The sequence below is a fragment of the Nansenia antarctica genome (assembly GCF_963989245.1).
Source record: "Nansenia antarctica genome assembly, chromosome: 5".
NCBI classification, from domain to species: Eukaryota; Metazoa; Chordata; class Actinopteri; order Argentiniformes; family Microstomatidae; genus Nansenia; species Nansenia antarctica.
The window spans coordinates 52,214,389-52,242,382 of NC_137690.1; the positions used below are offsets into that span (position 1 = coordinate 52,214,389).

General features: G+C 45.6%; 1 protein-coding gene across 1 annotated transcript in view; it reads right to left on the bottom strand.

Annotated features, from left to right (window-relative positions):
* LOC308157685 (dolichyl-diphosphooligosaccharide--protein glycosyltransferase subunit STT3B) overlaps positions 1-27,994 on the bottom strand; it is a 103,875-nt gene that overhangs the window by 22,255 nt on the left and 53,626 nt on the right. The window contains exon 3 of the mRNA XM_080531291.1: positions 5,838-6,125. Within this exon, the coding sequence (XP_080387417.1) occupies positions 5,838-6,125 (288 nt within the window). The remainder of the gene's footprint in view (positions 1-5,837; positions 6,126-27,994) is intronic.

Genomic DNA, 27,994 nt, shown 5'->3' on the forward strand with positions numbered 1-27,994 from the left:
AACGAGAGGAGAAAAAACACTGGATAAGGTATACACCAACATCAAACGTGCTTACAAGGCTAGTCCGCTAGCTCATCTAGGCATGTCTGACCATGTGTCAATCCTCCTGATTCCTGCATACACTACAATGGGGAAAAGTGCTCCCATCACCACTAAGACTGTCAGAACCTGGCCAGAAGGGTCCGCTCCACTGCAGATCTGCCTAAATGACACCCTATGGCAGGAATATGAGCATGAGGACCTGGAACAGTACACGTCGTCGGTTCTGAACCACATAGTGAACTGCACCAACTCAGTCACCGTGGACAAACGGGTCCGGGTCTACCCCAACACGAAGCCATGGATGACTGGGAAGGTCCAAAAACTGATCAACGAGAGGGACAACGCCTTCTTCGCAGGGAAGAGCACACCGCTGTACAGCTCCACCAGGGCCAACCTAAAGCGCGGCATCAAAGCGGCCAAGGCAGAGCACAGAGAGAAGATTGAGGAATGCCTCCTGAGCAACGACTCCAGGCGGATGTGGCAGGGGGTTCAGCAGATGACAAACTTCAGAGCCAACAGGCTCACAGCCGCAGAGGACGACCCCCTGCTGGCGGGAAAGCTGAACACCTTCTACGCCCGGTTCGACGAGGGGCGAACGGAGGTAACCGCAACACAAACACCACTCTCTCCAGCTCTCAGCAGCCTCACCCTCACAGAGCATGAGGTGAGACGCGTACTGAAGGCGGTGGACCCCAGGAAAGCCTCGGGGCCGGATGGCGTCCTGGGACGGGTACTGAGTAGGGATGCTCCGATTTATCGGCCACCGATTTAAATCGGCCGATTTCACTCCAAATGACTCGATCGGTGATCGGCAAAAATGGCCGATCGCAAAAACCGATCTTTTTTTTTTTCCTGGGGAAGACAGATAACTGAACAGAAAACATAGGAGGACGTAACAGTATGTAAACCATGAAGGCCACGTTTATGATGTCTTTTATACAGCCATATCGACTGACTTGGGCTTCAGGCCCTAACTGGGTGATAGGTCAGACCTTTACTATGCCATAAAAATGGGTCTGCGTTTGCTTGGTGCCTAATGGATCAAAACTTTTGTCTAAAAAGCAAAAAATATTTAGGCTATCCAGTCAGTTATGTATTTAAAAAAAAATCGGTATCGGTATCGGTTGATCTTGAGGAAACAAATCGGTGATCGGTATCGGCCCCAAAAATCCAGATCGGAGCATCCCTAGTACTGAGAGACTGCGCCGACCAGCTGGCCGGGGTTTTCACCAACATCTTGAACCAGTCCCTGTCCCAGGCCATCGTCCCACCCTGCCTGAAAACCTCAACTATCATCCCAGTCCCGAAGAAAAGCACGGTGAGCTGCCTAAACGACTACCGCCCGGTGGCACTCACACCAATCATCATGAAGTGCTTCGAGAAACTAGTCCGGGCCCACATACTCACACGCCTCCCGCCCAACCTGGATCCATACCAGTTCGCCTACAGAGCCCACAGGTCCACAGAGGACGCCATAGCGACGACTCTCCACGCCACTCTATCCCACCTGGAGAGGGGAAACAGCTACGCGAGACTGCTCTTGGTGGACTTCAGCTCCGCCTTCAACACCATCCTTCCAGACAGGCTAGTGACCAAACTACTAGACCTGGGTCTATCACACTCTATATGTGCGTGGATCAAGGACTTCCTGACCGACCGCCCCCAGAGGGTGCGGGTGGGCCCCCACACCTCCACAGCCCTCAGCCTCAGCACTGGGTCCCCCCAGGGCTGCGTGCTAAGCCCCATCCTCTACAACCTCTACACCCACGACTTCACCCCTGTCCACCCCAGCAACTACATCGTAAAGTTTGCAGACGACACCACCGTGGTGGGATGTATCTCGGGGGGGGACGAGGCGGCGTACAGGGATGAGGTAGAGCAACTGAGCAAGCTGTGCAAGGTTAACAACCTGCTGCTAAACAAGTCAAAGACCCAGGAATTCATCGTAGACTTCAGGAGGAAAAAGTCCGAGATCCAGCCCCTGCTCATCGACGGAGAGAGCGTGGAGAGAGTCTCAACCCTCCGATTCCTGGGACATCACATGCGGGATGACCTGGCCTGGAAGGACAACACAAAAGGCACCATCAAGAGGGCACAACAGCGGCTATACACCCTGAGATGCCTCAGGAAAGAACACAACAAGCAGGAGATACTGGTGGCCTTCTACCGCGGCGCAGTGGAGAGCATCCTCACCTACGGCATCTGCAACTGGTTCTACAGCTGCACAACAGCGGAGAGAAACGCGCTACAGAGAGTCATGAGAACAGCACAGAAGATCACCGGCGCCCCCCTCCCCTCTCTGGAAGAGCTGTACAACACACGCTGTCTCAGGAAGGCCTCCAAGATCTCCAGGGACCCGACCCACCCTGGGCACATACACTTTATCAGGCTGCCCTCGAAAAGGAGGTACAGGACCCCGGCCGCTAAGACAAACAGACTGAAGAACTGCTTCTACCACAGGGCCGTCAAGGCCCTGAACACAGCAAAGGCCTAAGTTCTGGGCCCAGGACAGTCTGGACGGATTGTATGGCAGCTAGTGCTGAGGCACAAACATGTACATTTCAAGCCTGCAAACTGTGACACTTTAAATAACGTGGAAAAATACTTTTGTGCAATATGACAACCCTAGTTGACTATCTGTGCAGTATAGTACAGTGGATTGTGTACATAGCCTTTATTTATGTAAACCAGCTCCTTACCTTCTTGTGATTTTATTCTTTTTCTAAAAGTTTTTTTTCTTTCCTAACACCAGGGGAGCCACCCCTCCTAAATTTCGTTGTTTGGTACCTGTACTGTAGCAATGACAATAAAGTCCATTCATTCATTCATTCATTCATTCATTCATTCCCTTTTGAGTATTGTAATTTATTCAAATTTCACTAGGCACACAGGCATGTCTTTTTCTAAAGAAGAATTGTTTATTTTATCAATCAGTTTTAGATTTGATCTTTTTAAGAAAAGGAGCATTGTAATTCATTTTAACATGTTCAAATGTTATTAGGCAGACATACTACTCTGGGTTCAGAGACTCAAGAGATAATAAAACAGGAATCAATAAGGGAATTGATAAAGAATCGGACCGAAAGGCAGAATCGATATTGGCATCCGTATCAATAACATCTTATCAATTCCCATCCCTAGGTGTGGGTGTATAAGTGTATGGTGTCCAGAGATGCAGGGGCGGACCGTTGGAGAAAGGAAGATAGAAGAATAACTTAGGCCTGCGTATTTGTATGCAAGGCCTGGGGGAGGGGGTCTGCTATCTGACAGGCTTGAGCAGCGTAGTCCCGGCCAATAAAGAGAAAGATAAGACATGAGGACACGTCTCCTAGGATGTCTTTACCTCTTGGAGGACTGGGCTCGTACAGTGTGTGTGTGTGTGTGTGTTTATCTGTGTGAGCGTGCGCGCGCGTGTGTGTGTAAATGCGTCTTGCTCTTTGTAGTGGGCTTTGTAGCTTCAACAGAACACGATCACAACAAGGTGCTTTCTTCTACCCTCACAGCACGCCGTCCTACTGTAGTACACAGCCAAGCTCGCTGCCGACAAACGCGAGGGGGACTAACGCAAGGCGAGCGTTGTGGAGAGAGAGAGAGAGGGAGAGCGAGAGAGAGAGAGGGAGGGAGCGAGGAAGAGAGGCTAAATCAAACGTTTATACCTGCTTGAACAGAGCACTGCGTCCTTGGGCTCAGGTTGAGCTGGGGGACAACGCAGGAAGAGAAAGAGGAAAAAAGAAAAACAGCAAAACAAATAGTCTAGTACTGACTGACTCACTCTGGCTGCCGTTAGTTTACTATGCCCCCCCCCCATCTCCCATCTCTCTCCATCCCTCTCTCTCTCTCCCTCTTCTGTCCATCTCCTGACCCATCGTTGAGGGTGGCCTCTTATTCATCCATTCACACCCACGAGGAGGAGGAGGGTGAATGACCGACCATAAATGCTATATGTACATCTAAAAACCAGCAGGCTCAGCCTTCAATTTGATCTTTGTGTGTACACGTGTGTGTGTATGTGTGTGTGTGTGTGTGTGTGTGTGTTTAAATGACAGTACGTGCACCTGCATAAACGCGGATGGCCTTGGGAGTCTTTGGGGAAGTACAACGAAGCGTGCGAGTCATGTGACTGAGAGGTCGGAGAAGGAGAGGACAGGCTGGGTCACTGTCACGTGATTGAGAGGTAGGAGAAGGAGAGGACAGACTGGGTCACTGTCACGTGATTGAGAGGTAGGAGAAGGAGAGAGCGAACCGTCTGAAAGGTACGTTTGGAGCGGAGCGCCTCGGCCTTGAGAACCCCTCCCTGATTGGCCCATTTCCATTCGCTGTCATGGATAACCTTTTTCACTGCGTCTAAATGGCTGCCTCGTCCAAGGTCTGGGCATAATAGTCTTGACACATCGCTATGGTGTTGGTCATCAATATTCATTTTTTATATTTTGATAAATGGGTTAACTCCTGCCTGAGGTGTTTGGTGATTTGTAAAGGTTGTACGAGAGTGTGACTCTCCACAGAGCGACACACACACACAAACACACCGTGAAAGAAATATTGGGGGCAGCCCGATGCCCATGAAGGACAGTTATGATTGATATGAATCCCTTTACATCAATAAAGTGCCTCCATGGAAACAGATATATACTATATATACACTCACAGAATACTTTATTCGGAACACTGTACTAATACTGGGTAGGGCCTCCTCGCTCTCTAAACAGCCTCAATTATTCATGGCATTGATTCCACAAGATGTTGGGATACTGGTCTATGACAACATGATTGAAGGGCACATTAGAAGATGGGTACATTGTAGCCATGAAGGGGTAATCATGGTCAGCAACAATACTCAAATAGGCTGTGGCATTCAAGTGATGATTGATTGCTATTAACGGGCCCAAAGTGTGCCAAAAAACAACCCGCACACCATTACACCACCTGAATGAATGAGAAGGTGTACAGGTCCTAATAAACCTTTATTTTACCAGGCGAGACAATTAAGAACAAAATTCTTATTTACAATGCTCCATGAGTCGTATATATTTATAGAAGCAACGTTAAGTGGAAAATGTCTTGCAATGTTAAAACATAAGAAAGATCAATGGTTACAGCTACAAACTGAAGGCTTATGGACTGGGACTGTACTGAAAGAAAACTAAGAATATAGCCTACACATGTTATCGCTAACATAAACCAAAGTTGTAACTGAAAAGGGAGTTCCCCTAGGAAGGCTAGACGAGGCTTATGAGGAGTGGCCCAGAGTGGTTCCTACATCAGTCCACCTAGACAGGAAAAACCTAGATAGTAGCTCATAGATAGTAGCTCATAGGTAGTAGCTCATAGATAGTAGCTCACCCAGAGGTAGTAGCTCATAGGTAGTAGTTCATAGGTAGTAGTTCATAGGTAGTAGCTCAGAGGTAGTAGCTCATAGATAGTAGCTCATAGGTAGTAGCTCATAGGTAGTAGTTCATAGATAGTAGCTCATAGGTAGTAGCTCAGAGGTAGTAGCTCATAGATAGTAGCTCATAGGTAGTAGCTCATAGGTAGTAGCTCATAGGTAGTAGCTCAGAGGTAGTAGTTCATAGGTAGTAGCTCATAGGTAGTAGCTCATAGATAGTAGCTCATAGGTAGTAGCTCATAGGTAGTAGCTCATAGGTAGTAGCTCATAGGTAGTAGCTCATAGGTAGTAGCTCATAGGTAGTAGCTCATAGGTAGTAGCTCATAGGTAGTAGCTCACAGGTAGTAGCTCAGAGGTAGTAGCTCAGAGGTAGTAGCTCAGAGGTAGTAGCTCATAGGTAGTAGCTCACCCAGAGGTAGTAGGTGAACTGCAGGGCGAAGATGGCGATGCCCTCGTTGTCGAAGGAGCCCGCCACCGAGCGGGAGATGTACCCGGGTACGATGGCGATGAAGCAGGCGGCCAGGAGGCCCGCCCCCTGGTTCCACAGCTCCCGGGTCAGCAGGAAGGTGGAGATGGAGGTGAGGCCGCTGAACACGGGCGCCAGGAACACGCACACGTCCCGGATGTGCACCGTCAGGTGGAGGAGGTTCAACACGTAGTGGATAAGGCCTGCGGTGACCATCAACCCTGGGTATACCTGGAGGGAGGAAGAAGAGGGCGAGACGACATACAGTCAATTACGGCACTGCTATGCAAACACCTTCAGATTGCTAGCCGGCCTCTCTAACCTCCAGGCTACCTGCCACCCATGTATTCAACTTTTTGAAACTTTTCATACTTAAACAAATTAATTCAACTAAACTTTTTGTAAAAACTTAAAAACAGAATGCTGAGTTAGGCCAAGATTTTAAGAGACTGCAACTGCCATGGAACCTTCAGAACTCTTGAATAAAAACAGCAGGAGACCTTGAATAATTACACAGCAATACATTTTCTTGGCTCCCAGTTCCCCAATGCTATCATATTTTTTTTTTTTTTTTTTTTTTTTACAGTTTTTCCCTACCTCTCATTTTCTCTTTCTTCAAAAACATAAGTATAGCATTTTATTTACTGGTCACATCATGTTCACAAAACTCTTGATTAAGAAAGCTGAATAAATAATTGTTATACTGTTCATATTGCACAACTCAACATGGGTTTCAATGATCACAGATATTATATATATAATAATAATAATAATAATAATAATAATAACAATAATATTGCATTTATCAGTACTCAGACATTTTCATGGAGAGTACAATAATAAAAAAAGAATAGATCAAAAGTTAAACAAAAGCACAGTCAGTAAAGTAAGTCAAAACAACAATAATCGTTCAATTAAAAAACAACAACAACAACAATCAAATAATAGTTCAAGATTAAAAGCAAGTTTAAAAAGATGGGGTTTGAAGGATCGTTTGTAGGAGGAGAGCAGGCTGGATTCTTTGATGAGGTTGGGTAGATTGTTCCAAAGAGTGGAGGCTGCAATGATCTTAGTATCTCAAAGATAGAACTATATCACTAAACCTCCTCTACTGCCAGTAATTAAAATACGTTCAGCCAGCTGAACAAGGCCATGAAGTTTCTTCTGTCACTTATTCTCTAGTGCTTATTATTCTACTTTTTAAAGTTATTTAACAAAACATAACTGAGATTGGAGTTCATGGCAGCCTTTAAATGGCAGATTTTACACCAGCTCAGTGGCCTTGTGGTTAGTGTCCGCCGTGAGATTGGGAGGTTGTGAGTTCGATCCCCGGCCGAGTCATAGACTATAAAAATGGTACCTGATGCCACCCTGCTTGGCACTCAACATTAAGGGTTGGATTGAGGGTAAGACCCTGTGACATACCAGCGCCATGTCCAGGGGGTGTACTTGTACATCAAGCCGCATCACGCTATGGAAACAGGAGATGGCCTAAGGGCCATTAGGCTCGAGGACCATCGGTTCTCAAGGCTTACTTACTTACACTACTTTAAATCGCTGAGCAACCAGTTATAGATTAACAAGAATTTTGTAAATTTACATTTACATTTACATTTACATTTTTGGCATTTAGCAGACGCCTTATTCCAAAGCGACTTACAATCAATACATTTGAATACTAAGCATGTGAATCAGCAGTCCACTATTCGTTGCAGGAAGAGTACTCTAGCTCGGGCCCGGGGCCACTGATAGAAGGAAAAACCTTCTCCCTATTATCGCCTAAAACTTTTTTTTATTTTATTTTTTCTTTTTTTACTGGAGAAACTGAGAAACAGTACAAGGGGGGCAGTAGAAGTTCTTAGGGACACAGTAGAGGGGAAAGCGGGTGTCGTCTTTAGGAGACGTAGTGGTGAGGGTCAGAAGATGTCTCAGGAGGAGCAGTTAAGATGTAACCTGAAGAGATGGGTCTTCAGTCTACGACGGAAGATGGGTAGTGACTCTGCCGTTCTGACGGCCGTGGGGAGCTCATTCCACCAGCGGGGAGCCAGTGTTGTGAAGAGACGTGATCGGGCAGCCCGACTGCTGTGTAGAGGAGGTGGGGCCAGTCGGCCAGCCGAGGTGGAGGAACGGAGTGAGCGGGCAGGGGTTTGGGGGGTTACTAGGGGTGTAACGATACATCGATTCACATCGATACATCGATTCATTGACTAACGATCTGATTACATCGATGCAATGTAAAAATATCGATCTATATCGTCATCTTAAAGATACACCTTTATTTTGAAATGGCACATTCTGCGTGACTGTCACCATTTCCGTGCAGCGCGCGACTAGCAGCGGCAAATTACAAAGTCAAAGAGCGCTGCACACTGTGTGTTCTGCATTTTGTGACTGCGGCGGAGAACAGCGAAGCGGTTTTAGCTGCGACTGCCAAGCCCGCCCACGGCCGACTGTGATTGGTCAATGCTCTAGTCTAGCCGACTGTGATTGGTCAATGCTCTGGTCTGTAACAAAGCATCTGTCTTATGAATGGGCAAAGGCTGCAGGTTGGACCTTACTTACTTTACTCCGGTTTGCTTGTCCAATTTCATTGGATAAACCTGAACAAAATTCCTATTGATAACATCTACAGGTAAATCATTACTCCCGTAATCAGTGATCTAACATGACTGTCCAAGCATAGCCTTACCTTTCACCAATCAACACATCATATCAGATCAGTGCTTCCTAGAGGAAGTGTGATGGATGGCCCTATATAAAAAATTATCCTGACCTGCGTTCAGAGCGTAGTGTTTTGTCTCCTGAACATGTTGATCAGTTAGTTTTTTTGAAGAAAAACCTCCCAAAGAAGAACACTGGAGGATATACTTATTATATAACACTGGAGGATATACTTAACTTATTTTGGTTAAGAAGAATGTATATAAGATGTACTGCACTGTACTGCATTTGCACTTATTATTTATTATTATTTTATTATTATTTATTATTATTGCACAAATATACTGTAGGTTAAATGGTGACCTTGGTTCAGTTCTAACTGTTAAAAATACTGTGTTTTCGAGACAGTAAAAAAGTGAACGTTTACAAAAATCCTGCCTTAAAAAAGGGGGGACAAGTTCTTCCAGTTTTGTTTCATAGGACATTAATGTTTTAAAGCTGAATATCTCTTGTTTGTGAGACTAGTGAACGGGTCTATGTTTCTTTTTGTAACAGAAGAATACTGTATAATACAATATGATTTAAATGCTGGATACCTGGAAGAGCTCACAAATAAAATGGTCAAATAATATTCTAGTTGTTTTTGTGAGTTGATAATTGTGTTAGATTGGCATATGATATCGCGTCATATCGATCATATCGTCATATCGATCTTGAATCGAATCGAATCGAAATCGTATCGTGACTGACATTGTGATATCGTCAAACATTGTATCGTCATACAAACAAATCGATATAATATCGTATCGTGATGAAGCTGGTGATTTACACCCCTAGGGGTTACCATTTCCTTCAGGTAGGCAGGGGCTGTCCCTTTAGCTGCCTGGTATGCAAGCACCAGGGTCTTGAATCTGATGCGAGCTGCTATCGGGAGCCAGTGCAGGGTGCGAAGGAGAGGGGTGACATGCGAGTATTTGGGGAGGTTGAATACCAGCCGGGCAGCAGCATTCTGGATGAGCTGCAGAGGTCTAATGGCTGAAGCGGGGAGCCCAGCCAGGAGTACATTGCAGTAATCCAGGCGGGAGATGTTGTCAAAATAACACTACAGTACTTGCAAATTTAATACCTCATGTTGCCGTCAGTCCTATGCCTCTGCACCGCCATATAGAAGATAACTAATATAACATTTGCTGTAGTTAGTTTATCATGTCTCTCATCATCTAGATTTCCATCCGTCACCTTCTCATCCATCATCCATCCACCCATCTATCCGTCTTTTAACGAGTAAACAACGTGCCATGTACCTTCTCTGTGTACAGCAGTTAGATGGCTGATACACTGGTCAATGTCAGAGGAGCTGACTGGAGTCACAGGGCTTAGGCTACGCCTACAATGGATATAAATGGACTGCACTTATTCCAAAGCGCTTCACAATGGCCCATTCACACACACATTCATACATTGGGAGCAATTTGGGGTTCAGTGTCTTGCCCAAGGACACCTCAAGATGTGGCCAGCCGGGGCTCAAACCGCCGAACTTGCGATCATCAGACGCCGGCTCGACCTCCTGAGCCACAGCAACGCCTGGAGTCCAGACAGGGTAGTTGGCTGGTCTCTGCTTGTCTGCAACCGTCCGCGCTTCTTATCTTCTCAATTCTAATTAGGTGTATCCTGGGAGGGATAAACTCCAACAACTAGGGTCTTTTAGCATCTCTCTCTCTCTCCCTCTCTCTCCCCCCCCCCCCTCTCTCTCTCTCCTCCCAGTTCTGCAGAGTGTGCTAGCCGTTGGCGCCATGTTGCGACACCGATATTAAAAAGCCTGCGGCTCCCAAAACTCTCGTTTCAGTTAGGCCTCAGAGCAACAGAGCAACTCTCGTTTTTTTCTCCACAGAGCTTAAGAGGTTTGGCCCTTCGGCTTGAAGCAAATCAATAACAGACGAACGGAGTACACACCTCGTTGGCCTGGCTGAGCCCTGCTGTTAAAGGCAGACTCAGGAGCATGACGCGAACTTTTACCAAAGATATTAGATAGTGAACAAGAGCGTACGAGTGTCGACTCATTTCACAAAAGATGGCAGAGCGTGTGTTCACCAATCGCATTCAAACTCTGCGGTATCATCTTTTTTTCCCCCTCCCTTCTCCAAAATGTCTTTGGTTTTGTTTTGGATTTTTCACTCTCGCTCCAGTCGTATTCTCTACTCTGTTGCATTGTTTTGGAAAGTCTCTGGCAGCGCCGGGCCCACTCGTTTCGCACGTCATATCCCAGAGTCTACCTCAGAAGAACGTCACGTTGATTCAAGACTTCAATTCACATCTATGTGAGAGAGTAGAGAGAGAGAGAGAGAGAAAGAGAAAGAGAGAGAGAGGGGGGGGGGGGATAAAGAAGAATGGGAGAGATAAAAAGACAGACTGCCTACGCAGAAAGCCACTTGTCACATTAGGTGATATCTGCACGTCTGTCTACAACACGGGGCGACCCGCAAAGAGGCTTGTGTTATCATACACAAATAATGAAGGGCTGTCAAGCTCATCACAAGCAGATTGAGGAAGGAGGAGGAGGAGGAGGGGGCAGAGAGAAGGAGCGGGGGGGGGGGGGGGTGGGGTAGGAGGAGGTGGAGTGCAGCAGAGAGCTTGCTGTAGATGGGCTGCTCAGAAGCGGGGAGAGGTGTTTTTTGTGAATTCCAACCAACCAGCGGCAAAGGTTTCGGGAAAGAGCACTCTGAGGGGATCTGAACTAAACTGACCCAAAGCAGCTGAGAATGTTCCACAACCCACATGGGTTAGAATAGATAAACATCTACTAGAGAAACTGCACAGTGAGAGGATAATGGACTGCACTTATATAGCACCTTATTCCAAAGAGCTTTACGACAGCCTCTCATTCACCCATTCACACACCAACGGCGGCAAGCTACCATGCAAGGCGCCGGCCCACTCTTTGGGGTTCAGTGTCTTGCCCAAGGACACAGAGACACGTGACCAGACGGGGATCGAACCGCCGACCTTGTGATCATTAGACGCCGGCTCTACCTCCTGAGCCACAGCCGCCCCATAAACACCTACTAGAGAAGCTGCACAGCGAGAGGATAGACACTGGGGAGGGATATTCAGTTCTCTTCTAATGAATAGACAACAACAAGAACATACACCACTCTGTTGAGCCTTAAAACTCACAAAACCGGCGATGACTCTAATAGCTTAATACAGAGCTCTGTGTTTAGAACAAGTGATGTGCTAGTTTGCATGAGAAAAACAGGCTAATTATGCTTCTCTGGAATTCTAAAGGACCTTCACAGCTCTCTGCCTGTGTGTAGGTGCTATTCTGGGCAGTTGAGGGTGGCACTTCTTTCGTTCATAGTGGAATCATGTGATGGAATAAACACCCTTGAGAGAGAGAGGTTGTGGAGCCAGGTAGCTACTGTAGTGTAGCAGACCCGCACACGCACACGCACACACACGCACACACGCGCGCACGCGCCAGCGCCCGCACACACACACACACAGACAGACAGACAGACACACACACACACAGACACACAGACACACACACACACACACACACACACACACACACAGATACGCACACACAGACACGCACACACACAATGTAAATGGGAGGCTGGTGGAGGTAGAAATCGGAGGACGGGCTCATTGTAATGCTTGGAATGAGGAATGGTATCAAACACACATTCTCTGATTTCTACCTCCATCAGCCTCCCCTGGTAATATAAGTTATGCAGCTCAGCAAAAGCACTCCAGGACTTTACATGGCCCATCAACTTGTGTTCATAAGATTGATTACACACACAGACACACATTACACACAGGCAGAGATTGAAAGAAAAAGCAGGCAGACTTGGTTGGTCCACACTCAGCCTATCCTGTTTCCCAGACGTATGGAACCTGTGTACGTGTACACACACACACCACACACACCACACACACCACACACACCACACACACACACACACACACAGCCGTGGCCTGTACAGGACTAGGCCTCGACGGCCCCTAAGCCGTGTTACCTGCCTACCGCAGCAGCACATCTTATCAGCAGCGTTAGCCTCCAGCCTACCCTGCCTCCCAGACGTACTGAACCTGCATCTCCCCTCACTCTGCATAGATTTGCATGTTGGAGGACATTTGGATTCTGTGTACCAACCTGCTGTCCCTAAACCTGCCTGCCCTTCTGTCAGTGCTGACTGTGACCAGTAAACTGGCACGCTGTGCTGGGGGGCAGTATGGTCCACTGATTACTGATACAAAAACAGCCTAATATGGCCATGCAGCAAAGTGAAGAAATGGTATATATTGTTGAAATGAATACGCTGTGTTGTGTTACTTTAGGGTTTGGTTGATGCACAAGGTTAGGAGTGAGGTAAGGTTAGGGTGTTAGGGACGGTATTTAAAGTAGGATTTGAGGAGAGAAAGAGATGTACTTCCTGGTTAGCAACAGGGCCAGATAGCATGACCTACAGGTCTGATTTCCTGGACATAGGTTATGCCCAGTTCGACTGAAGGCATCGTCAGTTGAGATTAGCAATTATGTCGGAGCAGCTGTCACAGGGCTCACTTGATCCCTTTCCCCCCAGAGTCTGTTAATTGAATCAACCTTTAGATTTACTCCAGGAAAGACCAGGTGAGGCGTCCTTCTACCCCAAAGTAAAATTTAATTACTCTGTCAATTCAAGGCTGAGGGAAACTCACACAGCCCAGTCAACCCCATAGCTCTCTCCCTCTATAATACATCAGCCTGGCTGTAATTAGGCCCTGGCAATACATCGGTCTCAAGTCAAGGGTGAGAAGGGGGGGTTGGGGAGAGCGGGGAGATGTTTAAGTGTGAGCCATGATGTATGCTAGGCTACGCCTGGAGTCCAGACAGGGTCTCTGCTTGTCTGCAACCGTCCGCGCTTCTTATCTTCTCATTTCTAATTAGCTGTAGCCTGGGAGGGATGAACTCCATCAACTAGGGTCTTTTAGCATCTCTCTCTCTCTCCCTCCGTCCCTCCTCTCCCTCCCTCTCTCTTCCTCTCTCTCTCTCTCCTTCAAATCATCTAACTCCCTCAGTCCGTCTAGCCTTCAGATTGGGCAAGGCCTTAATGGCTGTTTCTAATACGGCTGATAAAAAAACACGAACGTCTCAAACAATTAGTGTTCAGATAGACACTCCGCTCTCTACCCTCTCATTTTCCCCCCATGGAGCTTAAGAGTGTTGGCCTGCTGGCTTTAAACAAATCAATAAAATATGGGCCACCATTTCTTTGGCCTGACTGAGCCCTATTGTTAAAGAGAGGCACATTAATTCAAGACTTCTTTTCTTATCTATGACTCTGAACCAGGGTTTCCGTTAGAAAAATTTGCCGTCGGACATCGTGTCCGGGACGAATTCGATTTACCGGACAAACGTGATATATTCCGGTCATCATATTAAAATATAATAAAAAAAATATTTTTCAAAATCATATTTCTTTTTTTCAAATCTAATATAGCTGTTTGTCGCGGTGATTACTGTTGTGTAGCGGCCTATATATGCCATTTAATGTCTATTTCTCATCCGATACGATTAGATGCGAGCTATATAATATATAATAATATAACATGATTTGACGCATGCGCGCTATGCCATGCGTCAAATCCAGCGCTGAACGGGCGCCTCACTGGGAACTGAACAGACAGCATCGATCAATGAACGGACTCCACATTACGTTAACTGAAGTTTGTTAAATTGTTTGGGATTAATGTGAGTTTTCTATTTTCTCTTTCCAGTTTTACCCTTTTTTTTAAATCAATAAAACAACGTCATTTCTATAACCAGGTCTCGCTGGTTGGGAAGGCATTTCGTTTAGCTCGGGAGTATGACAATGGGGAGAACATAACTGTTTATTGAGAAACAATTGATAGGCAGTCTGGGATACGTATATAAAGAAATACCACAATGTCTAGATGTATAACATTTTATTGAACAGTAACAGTGCAAGCATGTAGGCTTCTGGCGTGACACGGCTAGCCTAATTTCCGTTCATATGCCTTTTATCAGATAAAATAAAATAGAATAAAACTCTTTGAAAATAAATAGGCTTTAAATTAACTTGCAATGCGTATAGGCTAATTTCCGTTCGATGTTACAGCCTAGGGCTAGGCTATGCCTTTTCTCAGATAGATAGGGGATAGCCCTGTAAGCTCATACGGGTCTGTATGTCGTCCTGAAGACCGGCTGTTAGATCATATCGCTGAAGTTTGTCTCCATCTTAGTGTAAATGTTGTCCGTTTTGTTTGTTATCCTTGTTATTGTGCGATAAAGTTAAAGCGCTCCGCTTCGGGACACCATTTTCAGCTGAGCACCAAACACACACACACTCGTGTAACACTGCCCGAGAGAGAAGGACCCGCCCCCTTTAGTTAGCCTATAGCCTATAGGCTAACTAAAGGGGGCGGGTCCTTCTCTCTCGGGCAGTGTTCTGTGTGTGTGTTTGGTGCTCAGCTGAAAATGGTTAGAGGGAATTATTTTCACCGGACATTTATGTCCGACGAGTTTTCAACTTGTCGGACTTCCACTAATTTTACCGGACAAAGACCGGGAATTACCGGTTAACGGAAACCCTGCTCTGAACAGAGGGAGCGACCGGCAGACGATCGAGAGGAGAGGGGGATAAAAGAGGGAGGGGGGAGGGAGGGATGAAAGAGGAAGCGGGAGGGAGGGGAGGGAGGGATCAAAGACAGGGCTACGCAGAAAGGCACTCACTGTCACATTAAGCGATATCTGCCCGTCCGTCTTGGAAGCGGTGCGACCCGTCTTGGGCAAAGAAACTTATGTTATCATACAGAATTTATGAGGGGCTGTCAGGCTCATCACACGCAGTTTGACGAAGGAGAGGAGAGTGAATAGGGGAGAGGGAGAGAGAGGGAGAGGGAGAGAGAGAGGGGGAGAGAGAGACAGAGAAAGAATGAGAGAGAGAGGGAGAGTGAAGAAACCGGCAGAGAGAGAGACAGAGAGAGAGAGAGAGAGAGAGAGAGAGTGTTGGGTTCTCAATAGGGTTAAATGCTATATTCTGGTCAGCCCGGTTGTAAATCGGGCCATGCTAACCCATCACTAGTTCAAACAGACCTTAGCAGACTCTAAGCAAACAAAGAGACACGGAATTCATCATGATTTTCTTGCGCAGTGAGAGTGAATCCCCAGGTCTCGAAAGACCTCGGATTCAAACTGAACTTGAGCCAGTATTGAGCCAGTATTTATTCCCAAACAGAAAGACAAAAGGGGCAGGCCGAGCACTGCGTGGTTATAAGCAGTTTCATGGGAAAAGCATCTTAACATAAATATTTCTCATGAAAATGTACATCTTAAACATAAACACTCCTAGGACTGCTCAGCTCAAATATAAACATTTTCATGGTAATGTACCTTAACATAAACAGTTCCATGGGCTGCTCTGCCCAATACAAACATTCCCAGCTCAATGTACAGCACTTAGCAAAATCAGATTTACGACAGGGCCCCTCTGACAACACAATGTCAGGAAGGGAAACTACCCAGACTGGGATAGCAGATAACCCATACCTTGTATGGTTGTGCACAACAGTTGAACTCTCAGAACAGAAGTGTAATGCACAGAGCACATGGACTCAATGTACTCTTCAAAACCTTGTATGGTTGAAGCACAACAGTTGAACTCTCAGAACAGAAGTGCAATGCACAGAGTTCATATATTCTTCCAAATGTACTATAACATTATCAAAACACAATTCAAACCTATCATTCCCTGCTGTTTTTCATAATTTATCACGATACAAACATTCGTCTCTTATTCAGGTAAAGCTATCTTTCTTTCATATTTTCTAGTTTAACTGTCATTCAACATCGTCGTACAGATCACACATGGATCTCAACTTGGATTAGAGTTTCTCAAATTGGGTTAGGTACTTAGGCTCCATCATAATGTCTTGAATCAACATTTGTTTGTACAAGTATTTCTGAAATCAGTTTGTTAGTCATAGCTCTGAAGCAGGGGGAGACACAACAAACAATCATTAAAATCAGTATGTGATGTGGTAGTTCACACATGTTCAAGAGTCATTCAGTTCTGGAGTGTCATCAGTCTGATCTGATCGATTTCGCGGTTCTGGGCTTCGTTTATCGTAAGGGATGCATTTACAAATGTCTCTGATTGATAGTTCAGGGTTTTTTTTTTGTCATCTGGGACATCACTGCCCCAGACTGGGTCGTGTGCCTGGACTTGGGCGTCTCGTTTGGTCGTCGGGAGGATTTGGTCCCCTCATTTCTAATAGGTAGTGGATCTGAAGAATTCTTCACCGGGTTTGAGACGTAATATTCACTAATGAATAGAACCCCTTTGTAGCCCGGGCTTCCACCACTCCCCGTCGTTCGAGGGAAATAATGTCACCTTCTTTCAATGGCTCTGTGTACTTCTCATATCTCGTTCCGCGATCTTGACAGCAGTTGAGATGCTCAGCAGCACCTCAAATGGTTCAACCCACCGCGGGCTGCCAGTGTTCTCCTTCCATCTCGTCGATGAGGATCTGGTCAGGTTGTATTCTCGATCCTGTAGGGTTAGGTTTCCGGTTCCTGTTTCCTGAAACAGAAATGTCTGGCAGATAATTTGTTCTGGCTATTTCCTGTTTCCTAAATAGCTGTCCACGTGGCCAGTGTGTTTTCCGTTTCTGCCAAATCTGCTTTACATATAACGATGAATTGAGTATCAAAGACCCCAATTGAAATATGTACTTTCATGTCACTTGCTTCTGCAAATCTTCTAATAAAGTTTTCAATCAATCAATCAATACTTCCCTAATGTCGTCTACTATGGGTAGTCTAATCTCCCATTTACTATTTCAAATTCATTAATTTCATTTATTTCATTCATTTCATTCATTCATTCATATCAAACCCATAGGTCTCAATTTTATTGTCATGTGTGTTTCCATTAGAGAAACACACTCTTCAATGTCCAGGTATTTGGACACTGTGTTTGATCAATTCGTTCACGAAATGTGCTCCATTATCACTATATTTTTTTTTTTTGTTTTTAAATTGTGTAATTATATACGTGAAAATGTGCGTTAACTCCTGTCAATCATCATTTCCCTGCTTTTTGATACATGTCATCAAAAAGACCATGTATCAAATTAGCTGCTGTTTGTAGAGGCTCTGTGGTAATACAATTTTTCCATCTATTCCAAATTCGTATTACTCCCCTGGTCTCTGAGGGGGTCACACTAAAAATCCTCTGTCTCCCTCCCCCTCTCTCTCTCTCTCTCTCTCTCTCTGTTTGCTGTTCTGTGTCCACTCTGACACATAGCCCCCACCCTTGCGCTCCTCTTCTGCCTCAAACACACACAGTTCATAGTCTCCCGTGTGTTTCTCCTCTCCTTAAACAACTCTCTCTCTCTCGCTCTCTCTCTCTCTCTCTCTCTCTCTCTCTGTCTGTGTCTGTCTCTCTCTCTCTCTGTGTCTCTCTGTCTGTCTGTCTGTCTCCTGTCTTGTCTTTGGCTCTTCTATACACTTGGTTCCTTCAGACCTCCCCTCTTCCCAGGGCGCAGTCTCAGGCTGGAACCCTTTCCGATGGAGGTTCACTGCCCTCTAACCCCAGGTCAGAGTCAGTAAACCCCCACCCCTTCCGCTTCCCAGAGTCTCCTTTTCAGAGCTCTGATCACGGAAAGCACCACTCGCCTACTAGCTGTACGTCGCTTTCAGCTTATGGTGGCCTGACTGTACATTGAGCTGAGCGCAGCCACCATTTTCCTATGGCTTAAGGCTTTTGCGACCCAACCGGCCGGTGACCCAGTCGATAGCGATCCCCAGTCAGTGTCTAAACACCAACCCTGTAGCGGTGATTGGCCGCCCAGTTGGGAACCGACGGTCTGATCCCTAGCCCACTTCGCTATGGGTCTAGAAACTTTGACCGTTTACACCAGCCTTGCCTGTTCACGGGTGTGACCCTCACATCCCGCTAGGTGTGGGCTGTCGCCCACGTACCACGCACTGCCCACACACCTAGATGCGACAGCTGCGCCGACTAGACGGTACCACGGTAGTATGTTCATTCATACTTCATCAGACACGGGGGCCTTCAGTCTTCTCCCCAGCACTATATTGCGTTCTTAACGTGCCCTCGGAACTTTGCAATTCCACCGCCGCCTGTTAGGGACTAGGTTCGGGGTGCCTAATCCCCTGCCTAATCCCATTACAAGTTTAATTTACTATATAATATAATCTACTAAATTCTCTTGCCCTCTGTCTCTAACCCTTCTCTCCTGTTCTCTCTCTCTCCTCTCATTCACAGCTTCTCTGTCTCAGCTCCTCTGCATGACTCCTTCCTGTTCTCAAATCTGTCTCCCTCTCTCTCTCTCTCTCTCACTTCTCGCTCTCCCTCTATCACTTTTTACTTCCTTCTCGCTCTCTCTCTCTCTCTCTGTCTCCTAGTCTCCTCTCCTAGTCTCCTCTCCTTTTCTCCTAGTCTCCTCGTCTCCTCTCCTTGTCTCCTAGTCTCCTCTACTCATCTTTTAGTCTCCTCTACTCCTCTCCTTGTCTCCTAGTCTCCTCGTCTCCTCTCCTTGTCTCCTCTACTCGTCTCCTAGTCTCCTCTACTCCTCTCCTTGTCTCCTAGTCTCCTCTACTCATCTCCTAGTCTCCTCTACTCCTCTCCTTGTCTCCTAGTCTCCTCGTCTCCTCTCCTTGTCTCCTCTACTCGTCTCCTAGTCTCCTCTACTCCTCTCCTTGTCTCCTAGTCTCCTCTACTCATCTCCTAGTCTCCTCTACTCCTCTCCTAGTCTCCTGTCTGCCTCTCTCTAGGCAGGTCTCTTTTCCCCCTCCCTTTTCTCTCCGCATGCCTCCCCTCTGTGTCACAACTCCACTTCAAATACCTCTCTCCATTCTCCAACCCTTCCTCTTTCCTGCTCTCCCTCCCCTCTCGCTCTCTGCTTCCAATGGTGTGTGTGTGTGTATGTGTATGTGTATGTGTGTGTGTGTGGCGCGTGGTGTGTCTTTTCTCTCCCTGACTCCCTCTCTCACTCTTGATCTCTCTCTCCCTCTCTCTCTGTCTCTCTCTGTCTCTCTCTCTATGTCTCTGTCTCTCTCTCTGTCTGTCTCTCTCTCTGTCTGTCTGTCTCTCCCTCTCTCTCTCTCTCTGTCTCTGTCTGTCTCTCTCTCTGTGTCTGTCTCTCTCTCTCCCTGTCTGTTTCTCCCTCTCTCTCTCTCTCTGTCTCTGTCTGTCTCTCTCTCTGTGTCTGTCTCTCTCTCTCCCTGTCTGTCTCTCCCTCTCTCTCTCTCTCTGTCTCTGTCTCTATCTCTATCTCCGTCTCTATCTCTGTCTCTGTCTCTGTCTCTGGCTCCCTCTCTCTAGTTAAGTCACAACCATACACACGTCTGTGATTGATTGGATTCATTTCTTTCTCTGTCTCTGTCTCTCTGTCTCTCTCTCCGTCTGATTTCTATTAGTCTACTGTTTACATAGCACAAAAGATATCCATCTAAGTGGATTCTTTTTGCATGTCAAACAACTCCTATTTTTGTACAATTTAGGATTAGATAGACTATTCAATTCGATTGCAATCTTTCTTTTTCTATTTACCGGTGTCTTTGTTGCTTGAGTCCGGTCTGGATTCCGTCAGCCGTCTTTTTTGGAGAAGAAGAGGAGGAACGTCACCGGTCCTGGAGCGAATGGATGTCCCAGGACCTTCTGCTGTCGCGACAGACTTCGGCGTGTGTCGTTCCCCCTGGTCCTCTCCCAGACGACGTAGGAATCCGGCTCGAAGGACCACGTTGTTGGGTTCTCAATAGGGTTAAATGCTATATTCTGGTCAGCCCGGTTGTAAATCGGGCCATGCTAACCCATCACTAGTTCAAACAGACCTTAGCAGACTCTAAGCAAACAAAGAGACACGGAATTCATCATGATTTTCTTGCGCAGTGAGAGTGAATCCCCAGGTCTCGAAAGACCTCGGATTCAAACTGAACTTGAGCCAGTATTGAGCCAGTATTTATTCCCAAACAGAAAGACAAAAGGGGCAGGCCGAGCACTGCGTGGTTATAAGCAGTTTCATGGGAAAAGCATCTTAACATAAATATTTCTCATGAAAATGTACATCTTAAACATAAACACTCCTAGGACTGCTCAGCTCAAATATAAACATTTTCATGGTAATGTACCTTAACATAAACAGTTCCATGGGCTGCTCTGCCCAATACAAACATTCCCAGCTCAATGTACAGCACTTAGCAAAATCAGATTTACGACAGGGCCCCTCTGACAACACAATGTCAGGAAGGGAAACTACCCAGACTGGGATAGCAGATAACCCATACCTTGTATGGTTGTGCACAACAGTTGAACTCTCAGAACAGAAGTGTAATGCACAGAGCACATGGACTCAATGTACTCTTCAAAACCTTGTATGGTTGAAGCACAACAGTTGAACTCTCAGAACAGAAGTGCAATGCACAGAGTTCATATATTCTTCCAAATGTACTATAACATTATCAAAACACAATTCAAACCTATCAGAGAGAGAGAGGGAGAGTGAAGAGGAGTGGAAGAGAGACAGAGAGAGAGAGAGGGAGAGTGAGGAGGAGTGGAAGAGAGACAGAGAGAGAGAGAGAGAGAGGGAGAGTGAAGAGGAGTGGAAGAGAGACAGAGAGAGAGAGCGAGAGACAGAGAGAGAGAGAGAGAGACAGAGAGAGACAGAGCAGAAGAGGGATGGAGCTGGAGTGCAGCACAGCCAGGGCGGCTGCCCAGAGGGTGAGAGGCGTTTTCAGTGAATCCCAACCAGCACCAAAGGATTTGGGGGAGAGCACTCTGAGGAAAAAGGCCAGAGGAGGTGTTCTGAACCGATACAGCCGAGGAAGTCTGAGTGGATTTCACAAATCCTCCCAGGGGAAGACCAGGCTAGATAAATGGGTACAAGAAGTCAAGCCGCGTGACAAGAGCAGCCCCGTGGCCTGTACAGGACTAGGCCTCGACGGCCCCTAAGCCCTGTTACCTGCCTACCGCAGCAGCACATCTTATCAGCAGCGTTAGCCTCCAGCCTACCCTGCCTCCCAGACGTACTGAACCTGCATCTCCCCTCACTCTGCATAGATTTGCATGTTGGACGACATTTGCATTCTGTGTACCAACCTGCTGTCCCTAAACCTGCCTGCCCTTCTTTCAGTGCTGACTGTGACCAGTAAACTGGCACGCTGTGCTGGGGGGCAGTATGGTCCACTGATTACTGATATAAAAACAGCCCAATATGGCCATGCAGCAAAGTGAAAATGGTCTTTCGTGTGGAATTTGATGAGTGACTAAATTAACCATCTCATTTAGGGTGAGGCTTACGGTTAGGTTTCGAGGATGACGTTAGGGTTGAGAATGGGGATGAGGTTAGGGTTGAAGGTGAGGTTAGAGTTGAGGATGAGGTTAGAGTTGAGGATGAGAATGAGGTTAGAGTTGAGGATGAGGGTGAGGTTAGAGTTGAGGATGAGGGTGAGGTTAGAGTTGAGGATGAGGGTGAGGTTAGAATTGAGGATGAGGGTGAGGTTAGAGTTGAGGGTGAGGTTAAGATTGAGGATGAGGTTAGAGTTGACGATGAGGTTAGAGTTGAGGATGAGGGTGAGGTTAGAGTTGAGGATGAGGTTAGAGTTGAGGATGAGGGTGAGGTTAGAATTGAGGATGAGGTTAGAGTTGAGGATGAGGGTGAGGTTAGAATTGAGGATGAGGGTGAGGTTAGAGTTGAGGATGAGGTTAGAGTTGAGGATGAGGGTGAGGTTAGAATTGAGGATGAGGTTAGAGTTGAGGGTGAGGTTAAGATTGAGGATGAGGTTAGAGTTGAGGGTGAGGTTAGAGTTGAGGATGAGGATGAGGTTAGAGTTGAGGATGAGGTTAGAGTTGAGGATGAGTTAAGAGATCAGGTTTAGCAGCATGGCCAAAAAGTATGACCTTCAGCAAAGATGTTATTAGAAGATTTTGGAGTGGCTTGAAGTCCAATGGTAGCCGTTGTCCACCCCGTAACCTAGCAATTAGGGATGTCCCGATCCGATATTGATATCGCCGCGATATTGGTCCTGAATGCTGGATCGCAGATCGCACCAGAAAAAAAAATAGGCAGCGATCTGGGGCTCGCGATCCGGCGTGTCACTCACGTGATGACAACAGTAGTAGTCAGTGGTGAGAGTTGGCTAGTAGCTACCAGTGTGTAATGAGTCTGACTGTCATGATGCTAGCTGGTGAAATCATAAACCATTTGCTTACGTAATTTTCGGTTGTTTACATAGTCTGAAACTACAGATGGTAAGCTTTCAAATGATGCGTCATACATTGAAATCGGAGTATTTGAATGTTTGTTTGTATCAATGTTTTGCTCAAGAATGGTGACAGCTAAAAACGCTGCTAACAGCTAGGGCTGCACGATTAATCGATTTAAAATCGAAATCGCGAAATCGCGATTTGAAATGATGCGATTAGCTAATCGCAAAGCCTGCGAATTATTATTATTTATTTTTTTTTTTTAAACCTTTATTTTACCAGGAAGTCACATTGAGATTAAAACCTCTTTTGGAAATTTGATCAGCACTCATGGAATGCCTCTTGTCCAATCAAATTACTTGGTCTCTTTATGACTTTGAACCCGGCGCTCTCAGAGCGAATTTACTAACGCAGGCATAGGTTGTGTCACGACAGTCAGTCCAATTATTATGAGACTTTGGGCTAACGTAACGGAGACAATTAGACACCACTTGGCTTACTGGACGTATGATAAACGTTAGTATGTTATAATTGCGACAGGTAAGTGTACAATTTCACTATACTAACTGTACCAGCCAAGTGCATGTCAGTGCTGTTAGTCCAGCCTTAAACTTAGCTTAGCTAACTTGTAGTCTTCGAGACGGTAGCTTAGCTTAGCTACTCATGCTAACCCGGCGTTAAAGTACAGACACAGAGTTGAGTCTCAGCAACCTGCGGGTTGGTGTTTATATAGTATAGCAGGCTTATGGATACATGGAAGTTAACTGTTCTGTTGTCAAACATGAATGTGTCCTGTATGCATAACCTCATACCATTCGTTCATACCAGCCGGCTTTAAAGACGCAGAGGTTAGCCTAGCCTAGCCTTGGGCTGAAGTATGTCACAGATTCCTAAGTCAAGGTGACGTGTGTCTGTGCTCCATAGTCAGAGACCACCATTCTATCATTCATCAGTTCGACTGTTGACCGAGTCATCTAGATGTGGTCCTTTCAGTTATAGTCACAGTGTATCCCCAAATGATCATTTTAATAGCTGGATCATCTTAGAAAGTAGCCACCTGTCTAGATGAGATGAGGTTATCATATATACAATTCATATCTTTTAAGTTCTCATCCTTGCATTAGAATTAGAGCAGTTAATAGTTTGATGGTATCATGTGGTAATGCTCTCTGAAAATAGGTGATAGACAGATTCATCCAATCACCTGCCAAGTATTTTTTGAAAGTACCTGCCCTTTTCCAAACAGCTTCCAATTAAGCTTTCCTAGATGGTTGTGTGAAACAAACCACCTGAGTCAGGTTAGTAATGCTCCATCACATGTTTTAATCTGAAGCTTGATTTTAAAGCAACCCAACTTTAAAGCAACCCAATGTAAGTTTAGTTCTTTCACTCGTAGCTCGGGCTGTGGGGGTGCTAGAGGAGGGAGCCTCTAAGTCCCCTGAAGACGTACAAACAAACTGCACGTTGATACGACCTTCCTAGCCGGAGATATGGCCACACTTTACAAAAACTCCCTTTTTTTTTTTTTTTTTTTTTGCTATTTAAAAAATAAATAATCGCAAATTAATCGCAATCGCGATATCTGTCCAAATAATCGCAATTCGATTTTTTCCCCAAATCGTGCAGCCCTACTAACAGCTAGTGGCTAACGTTTCCTTCTAAAACGAAAGTATGTTTACAAGCCAGGTATCACTTACCGGTAGCCTCTGGCAACAGTGAATCCAACCCACAGATTATAAGTATTTGATCGTTAAACTGTTGTATATTATATCGAGTGGTACTTTAAAACGTCATTTGTAAGAGAAGATAAATAGAATAAAAACATGAAGGCACTAAAACTAGAAATCAGACAGTAACTCTTTTTTTTCTACAATGCTGAATGCTGCAGTTTAAATTGTTTTAACTTTAAACCAGTTGGTCACTGAGTACTGCAGAGTACTGTTTTTGTTGCTTGAATAAAGGCTGGCAGTCTTTAATAGCCAACTGTTGTTGTGGACTATATACAGGGGAAGTATTTGTTATTATTCAGGAGTAAAACAATAAATACAAATATCGGATTGATATCGGTATCGGTAGTGAAAAAATGGGATCGGGACATCCCTACTAGCAATGTAGCGTAGCTCCTGGAGGCATGCGCAGCGAGCTGTGTCAGTGCTTAGATTCATATTACATCATATATAAATTGTAAACATTGTGAAAGAAGCTGAACAGCCAAGTGGCAGTAAGTGAAAAGCAACATTTTAAATGGCATTGCCGATGTTTTTATTCATGCGTATAGGCGATTATTCACAAGGGCAGGGATGATGTTCTCATCAGGTTGCGCATGTGCGTAGCTCTCACTCTGCCTAAAAAAAATCTCTTTCACTCTCTCTCATCCTTTGCCAAACCCTCGCTTGGTAACTGCCTTCCGATTGGTACCCACCACCGTTTGGCACCTGCTGTTCTAACACGGTCTACAGGTAGCATAGCATCTCGTTAGCGCCAGGTTGGGAGGTTTGAACCTCTTGTGCAGACGGCGCCAAAACAGGAAACAGTGACACCTGCTACCGCTGATCCGTCTATTCTGCCGCTACAACATCTGCTGTACTCAGCACACAGACCTGTGCCTGATGATAGCACCGTGGTGAGCCAAGACGCCTGGCTGTCTGAACAGCTCAGCTCTCCTCTCCTTCCACCACCTCCACCTCCACCGCCACCTCCACCCCCACCACCTCCACCCCCACCCCCACTACCTCCACCCCCACCGGCAGCCTGGGGCTGAAACCACACAGCAGGGGGGACAGATAGAGAAGCTACAGAGCCATCTCACACAGATGAAAAAAATGGGTCCATATTTTATATTTTATCATAATTATTTTATCAACATCCCGCCAGATCAGTATAAAGGGCATACACCCTTGAGGAGGGGGGGGAGATAAATCTCAGCTGGATGGGCAGGTAGTAACTCACAGTGAAAAAGGTGATTTCACAAAAGCTGCTTGCTGCTGCTGTTGGTAAACAGCGTTGCCGTGACAGTCGCTGGGAATCCGTCAGCTTAACGGCTCACTGGTTGCTACCAGGGCAAGAGAGAAGCCGGAGGGCATCGTGGAGAGAGGTGGATGAAACCGTACAAAACAGTCTCTGGCGCTGTATTAGGGACGTTTGGGGGCATTTCAGTTGTTTTGGCTGTTGGAATACTCACATTATTGTAGTTTGAGTACCAGTATAGCCCTCAGATAGTGAACCAACAGCAGCCTACAGAGTTTCTTATTTTTTTGCAGGGTGATGCTTGTTACATTTTTGGTGAGTTACTTGGAAGCTAGCTTAGTAAAATTGCTTAGCAACGCTACTATGATGAGTTAGCGAACAGGTTGTTTTTGTAGCTTGCAAAACACGTACATCAAGATAACTTAGCCACATTTCCTTACCTTTGTATGCTGAACAGTCATGCTGCATTTTTGAAACAATATACTAAATTGCCAATTTAATAAATGTATTTAAGTTTAATCTAGTCTGGGCTGTTATCGTTATCTTTAGCTGCCAGAAGCAGGTGTGCACAGCTTGGGCTGGCTGTAATGGAAGTCAAATGTAAACAAATTATATAATTGGTTTATTTGATTGAGTTTTACCACCCGAGCCCATCTTATTTGAGTACACAATGAGCAGCTCACGCTGAAGGATACATACCGTATTTTCCGCCCTATAAGGCGCACTTAAAAGTCCCCCCAAAAAAAAAAAAACGACAGTGCGCCTTATAACCCGGTGCGCCTTATATATGGATCAAAATGTAAAAATTACATGACCAATATTTTTTTTTTAATAATAATAAAATGTTTCAGTACGACTGGTAAACTACAAAGCCGCACCGCTTGCAGCATTACGGTAATCAGTAAACGACGGCCGCCATCTTGGAATCTCCGCGAATGCTATTGTTATTCTATCATGTGCTCTGAATGGATGCCGTACTCACCCAACTGTTCAATTCGGACACTCACACCGCTTGCAGCATTACGGTAATCAGTAAACACCGGTGTTGTGCTTACTCACAGTCCCACACCACAAGACCCCAAGTAAAGAAGACTAAACAGAGTTTCCGAGGGAACAAAGTGAGATTCTTGGTGCTTTCAACTTGAAGTTTTAAAGTACCCACTCGATATAATAAACAACAGTTTAACGATCACTAAACACTTATCATTTGTGTATTGGATTCATTATTCTCGTTTGCCGGAGGCTACCGGTAAGGGAGGGTTGATTTGTAAACATACTTTCGTTTTAGCTCGTGTTCAAAAGCAAGAACTGTGTGTTCATCTAGTTATGTGTAGTTATGTGTTTTTAGCATGTCGATGTTCTCCCAGTATGTTGTCATGTTATTAAAATACAGTTTAGACCTTCGTAGCGATGTGTTTTGTTAGCTGTTAGCCGCTAGCAGCGTTTGTTGTGGTTTGGTCAGATTCACTTTTCTCCCATTCAGTGTTTGAGATGAACCAACATTCAAATACGCCTGTCGTGTTCAATCTTTCTCTGGTTTGAATGTATGACACATCATTTGAAAGCTTACAATCTGTAGTTTAAGCATGTGTAAAAACTGAAAAAGTACGTTGCACATTTCACCAGGAGCTGTCACATATTGGTTGTTGGTTATAATTGTATAGCCTATTGGTTGTTTTCTGGTGTTGTTTTGCTCTGTTTGTAGTCTACTTGATGTATTTTTATCAGCTGTTAAATCACCACAGCGGTTAATCCACTAATAGAGATAATAGCAGATTGAAAATGCTTGTAGCTAACTACTCTATATCTCGTGGTTGCAGCTATTGCGAATTGCTATTCACGCGAGTCAGCTGTGAATCACCGCAGGTCCTTGACGCTTGTTGCAAAAATGGATGACGAACGGCTGATACTTGAGGTGGAAAAATATATATTTTTGACAGTGGAGCAGGTAGAACGTTGATGGTGACAACGCTCAGGTGGAGCTTGGACAACGGGAAGTTGACACAACACCGATGGAGAGGTGACGCAACGCAGTAGGTGGAGCTTGGGCGTAACGCAACCCCAGTCAAAAAAAAAAAACGACAGTGCGCCTTATAAGCCGGTGCGCCTTATAAGCCGGTGCGCCTTGTATATGAAAAAATTTCTAAAATAGGCCATTCATTGAAGGTGCGCCTTATACTCCGGTGCGCCTTATAGGGCGGAAAATACGGTAATCTATAAAATCGTACAGAA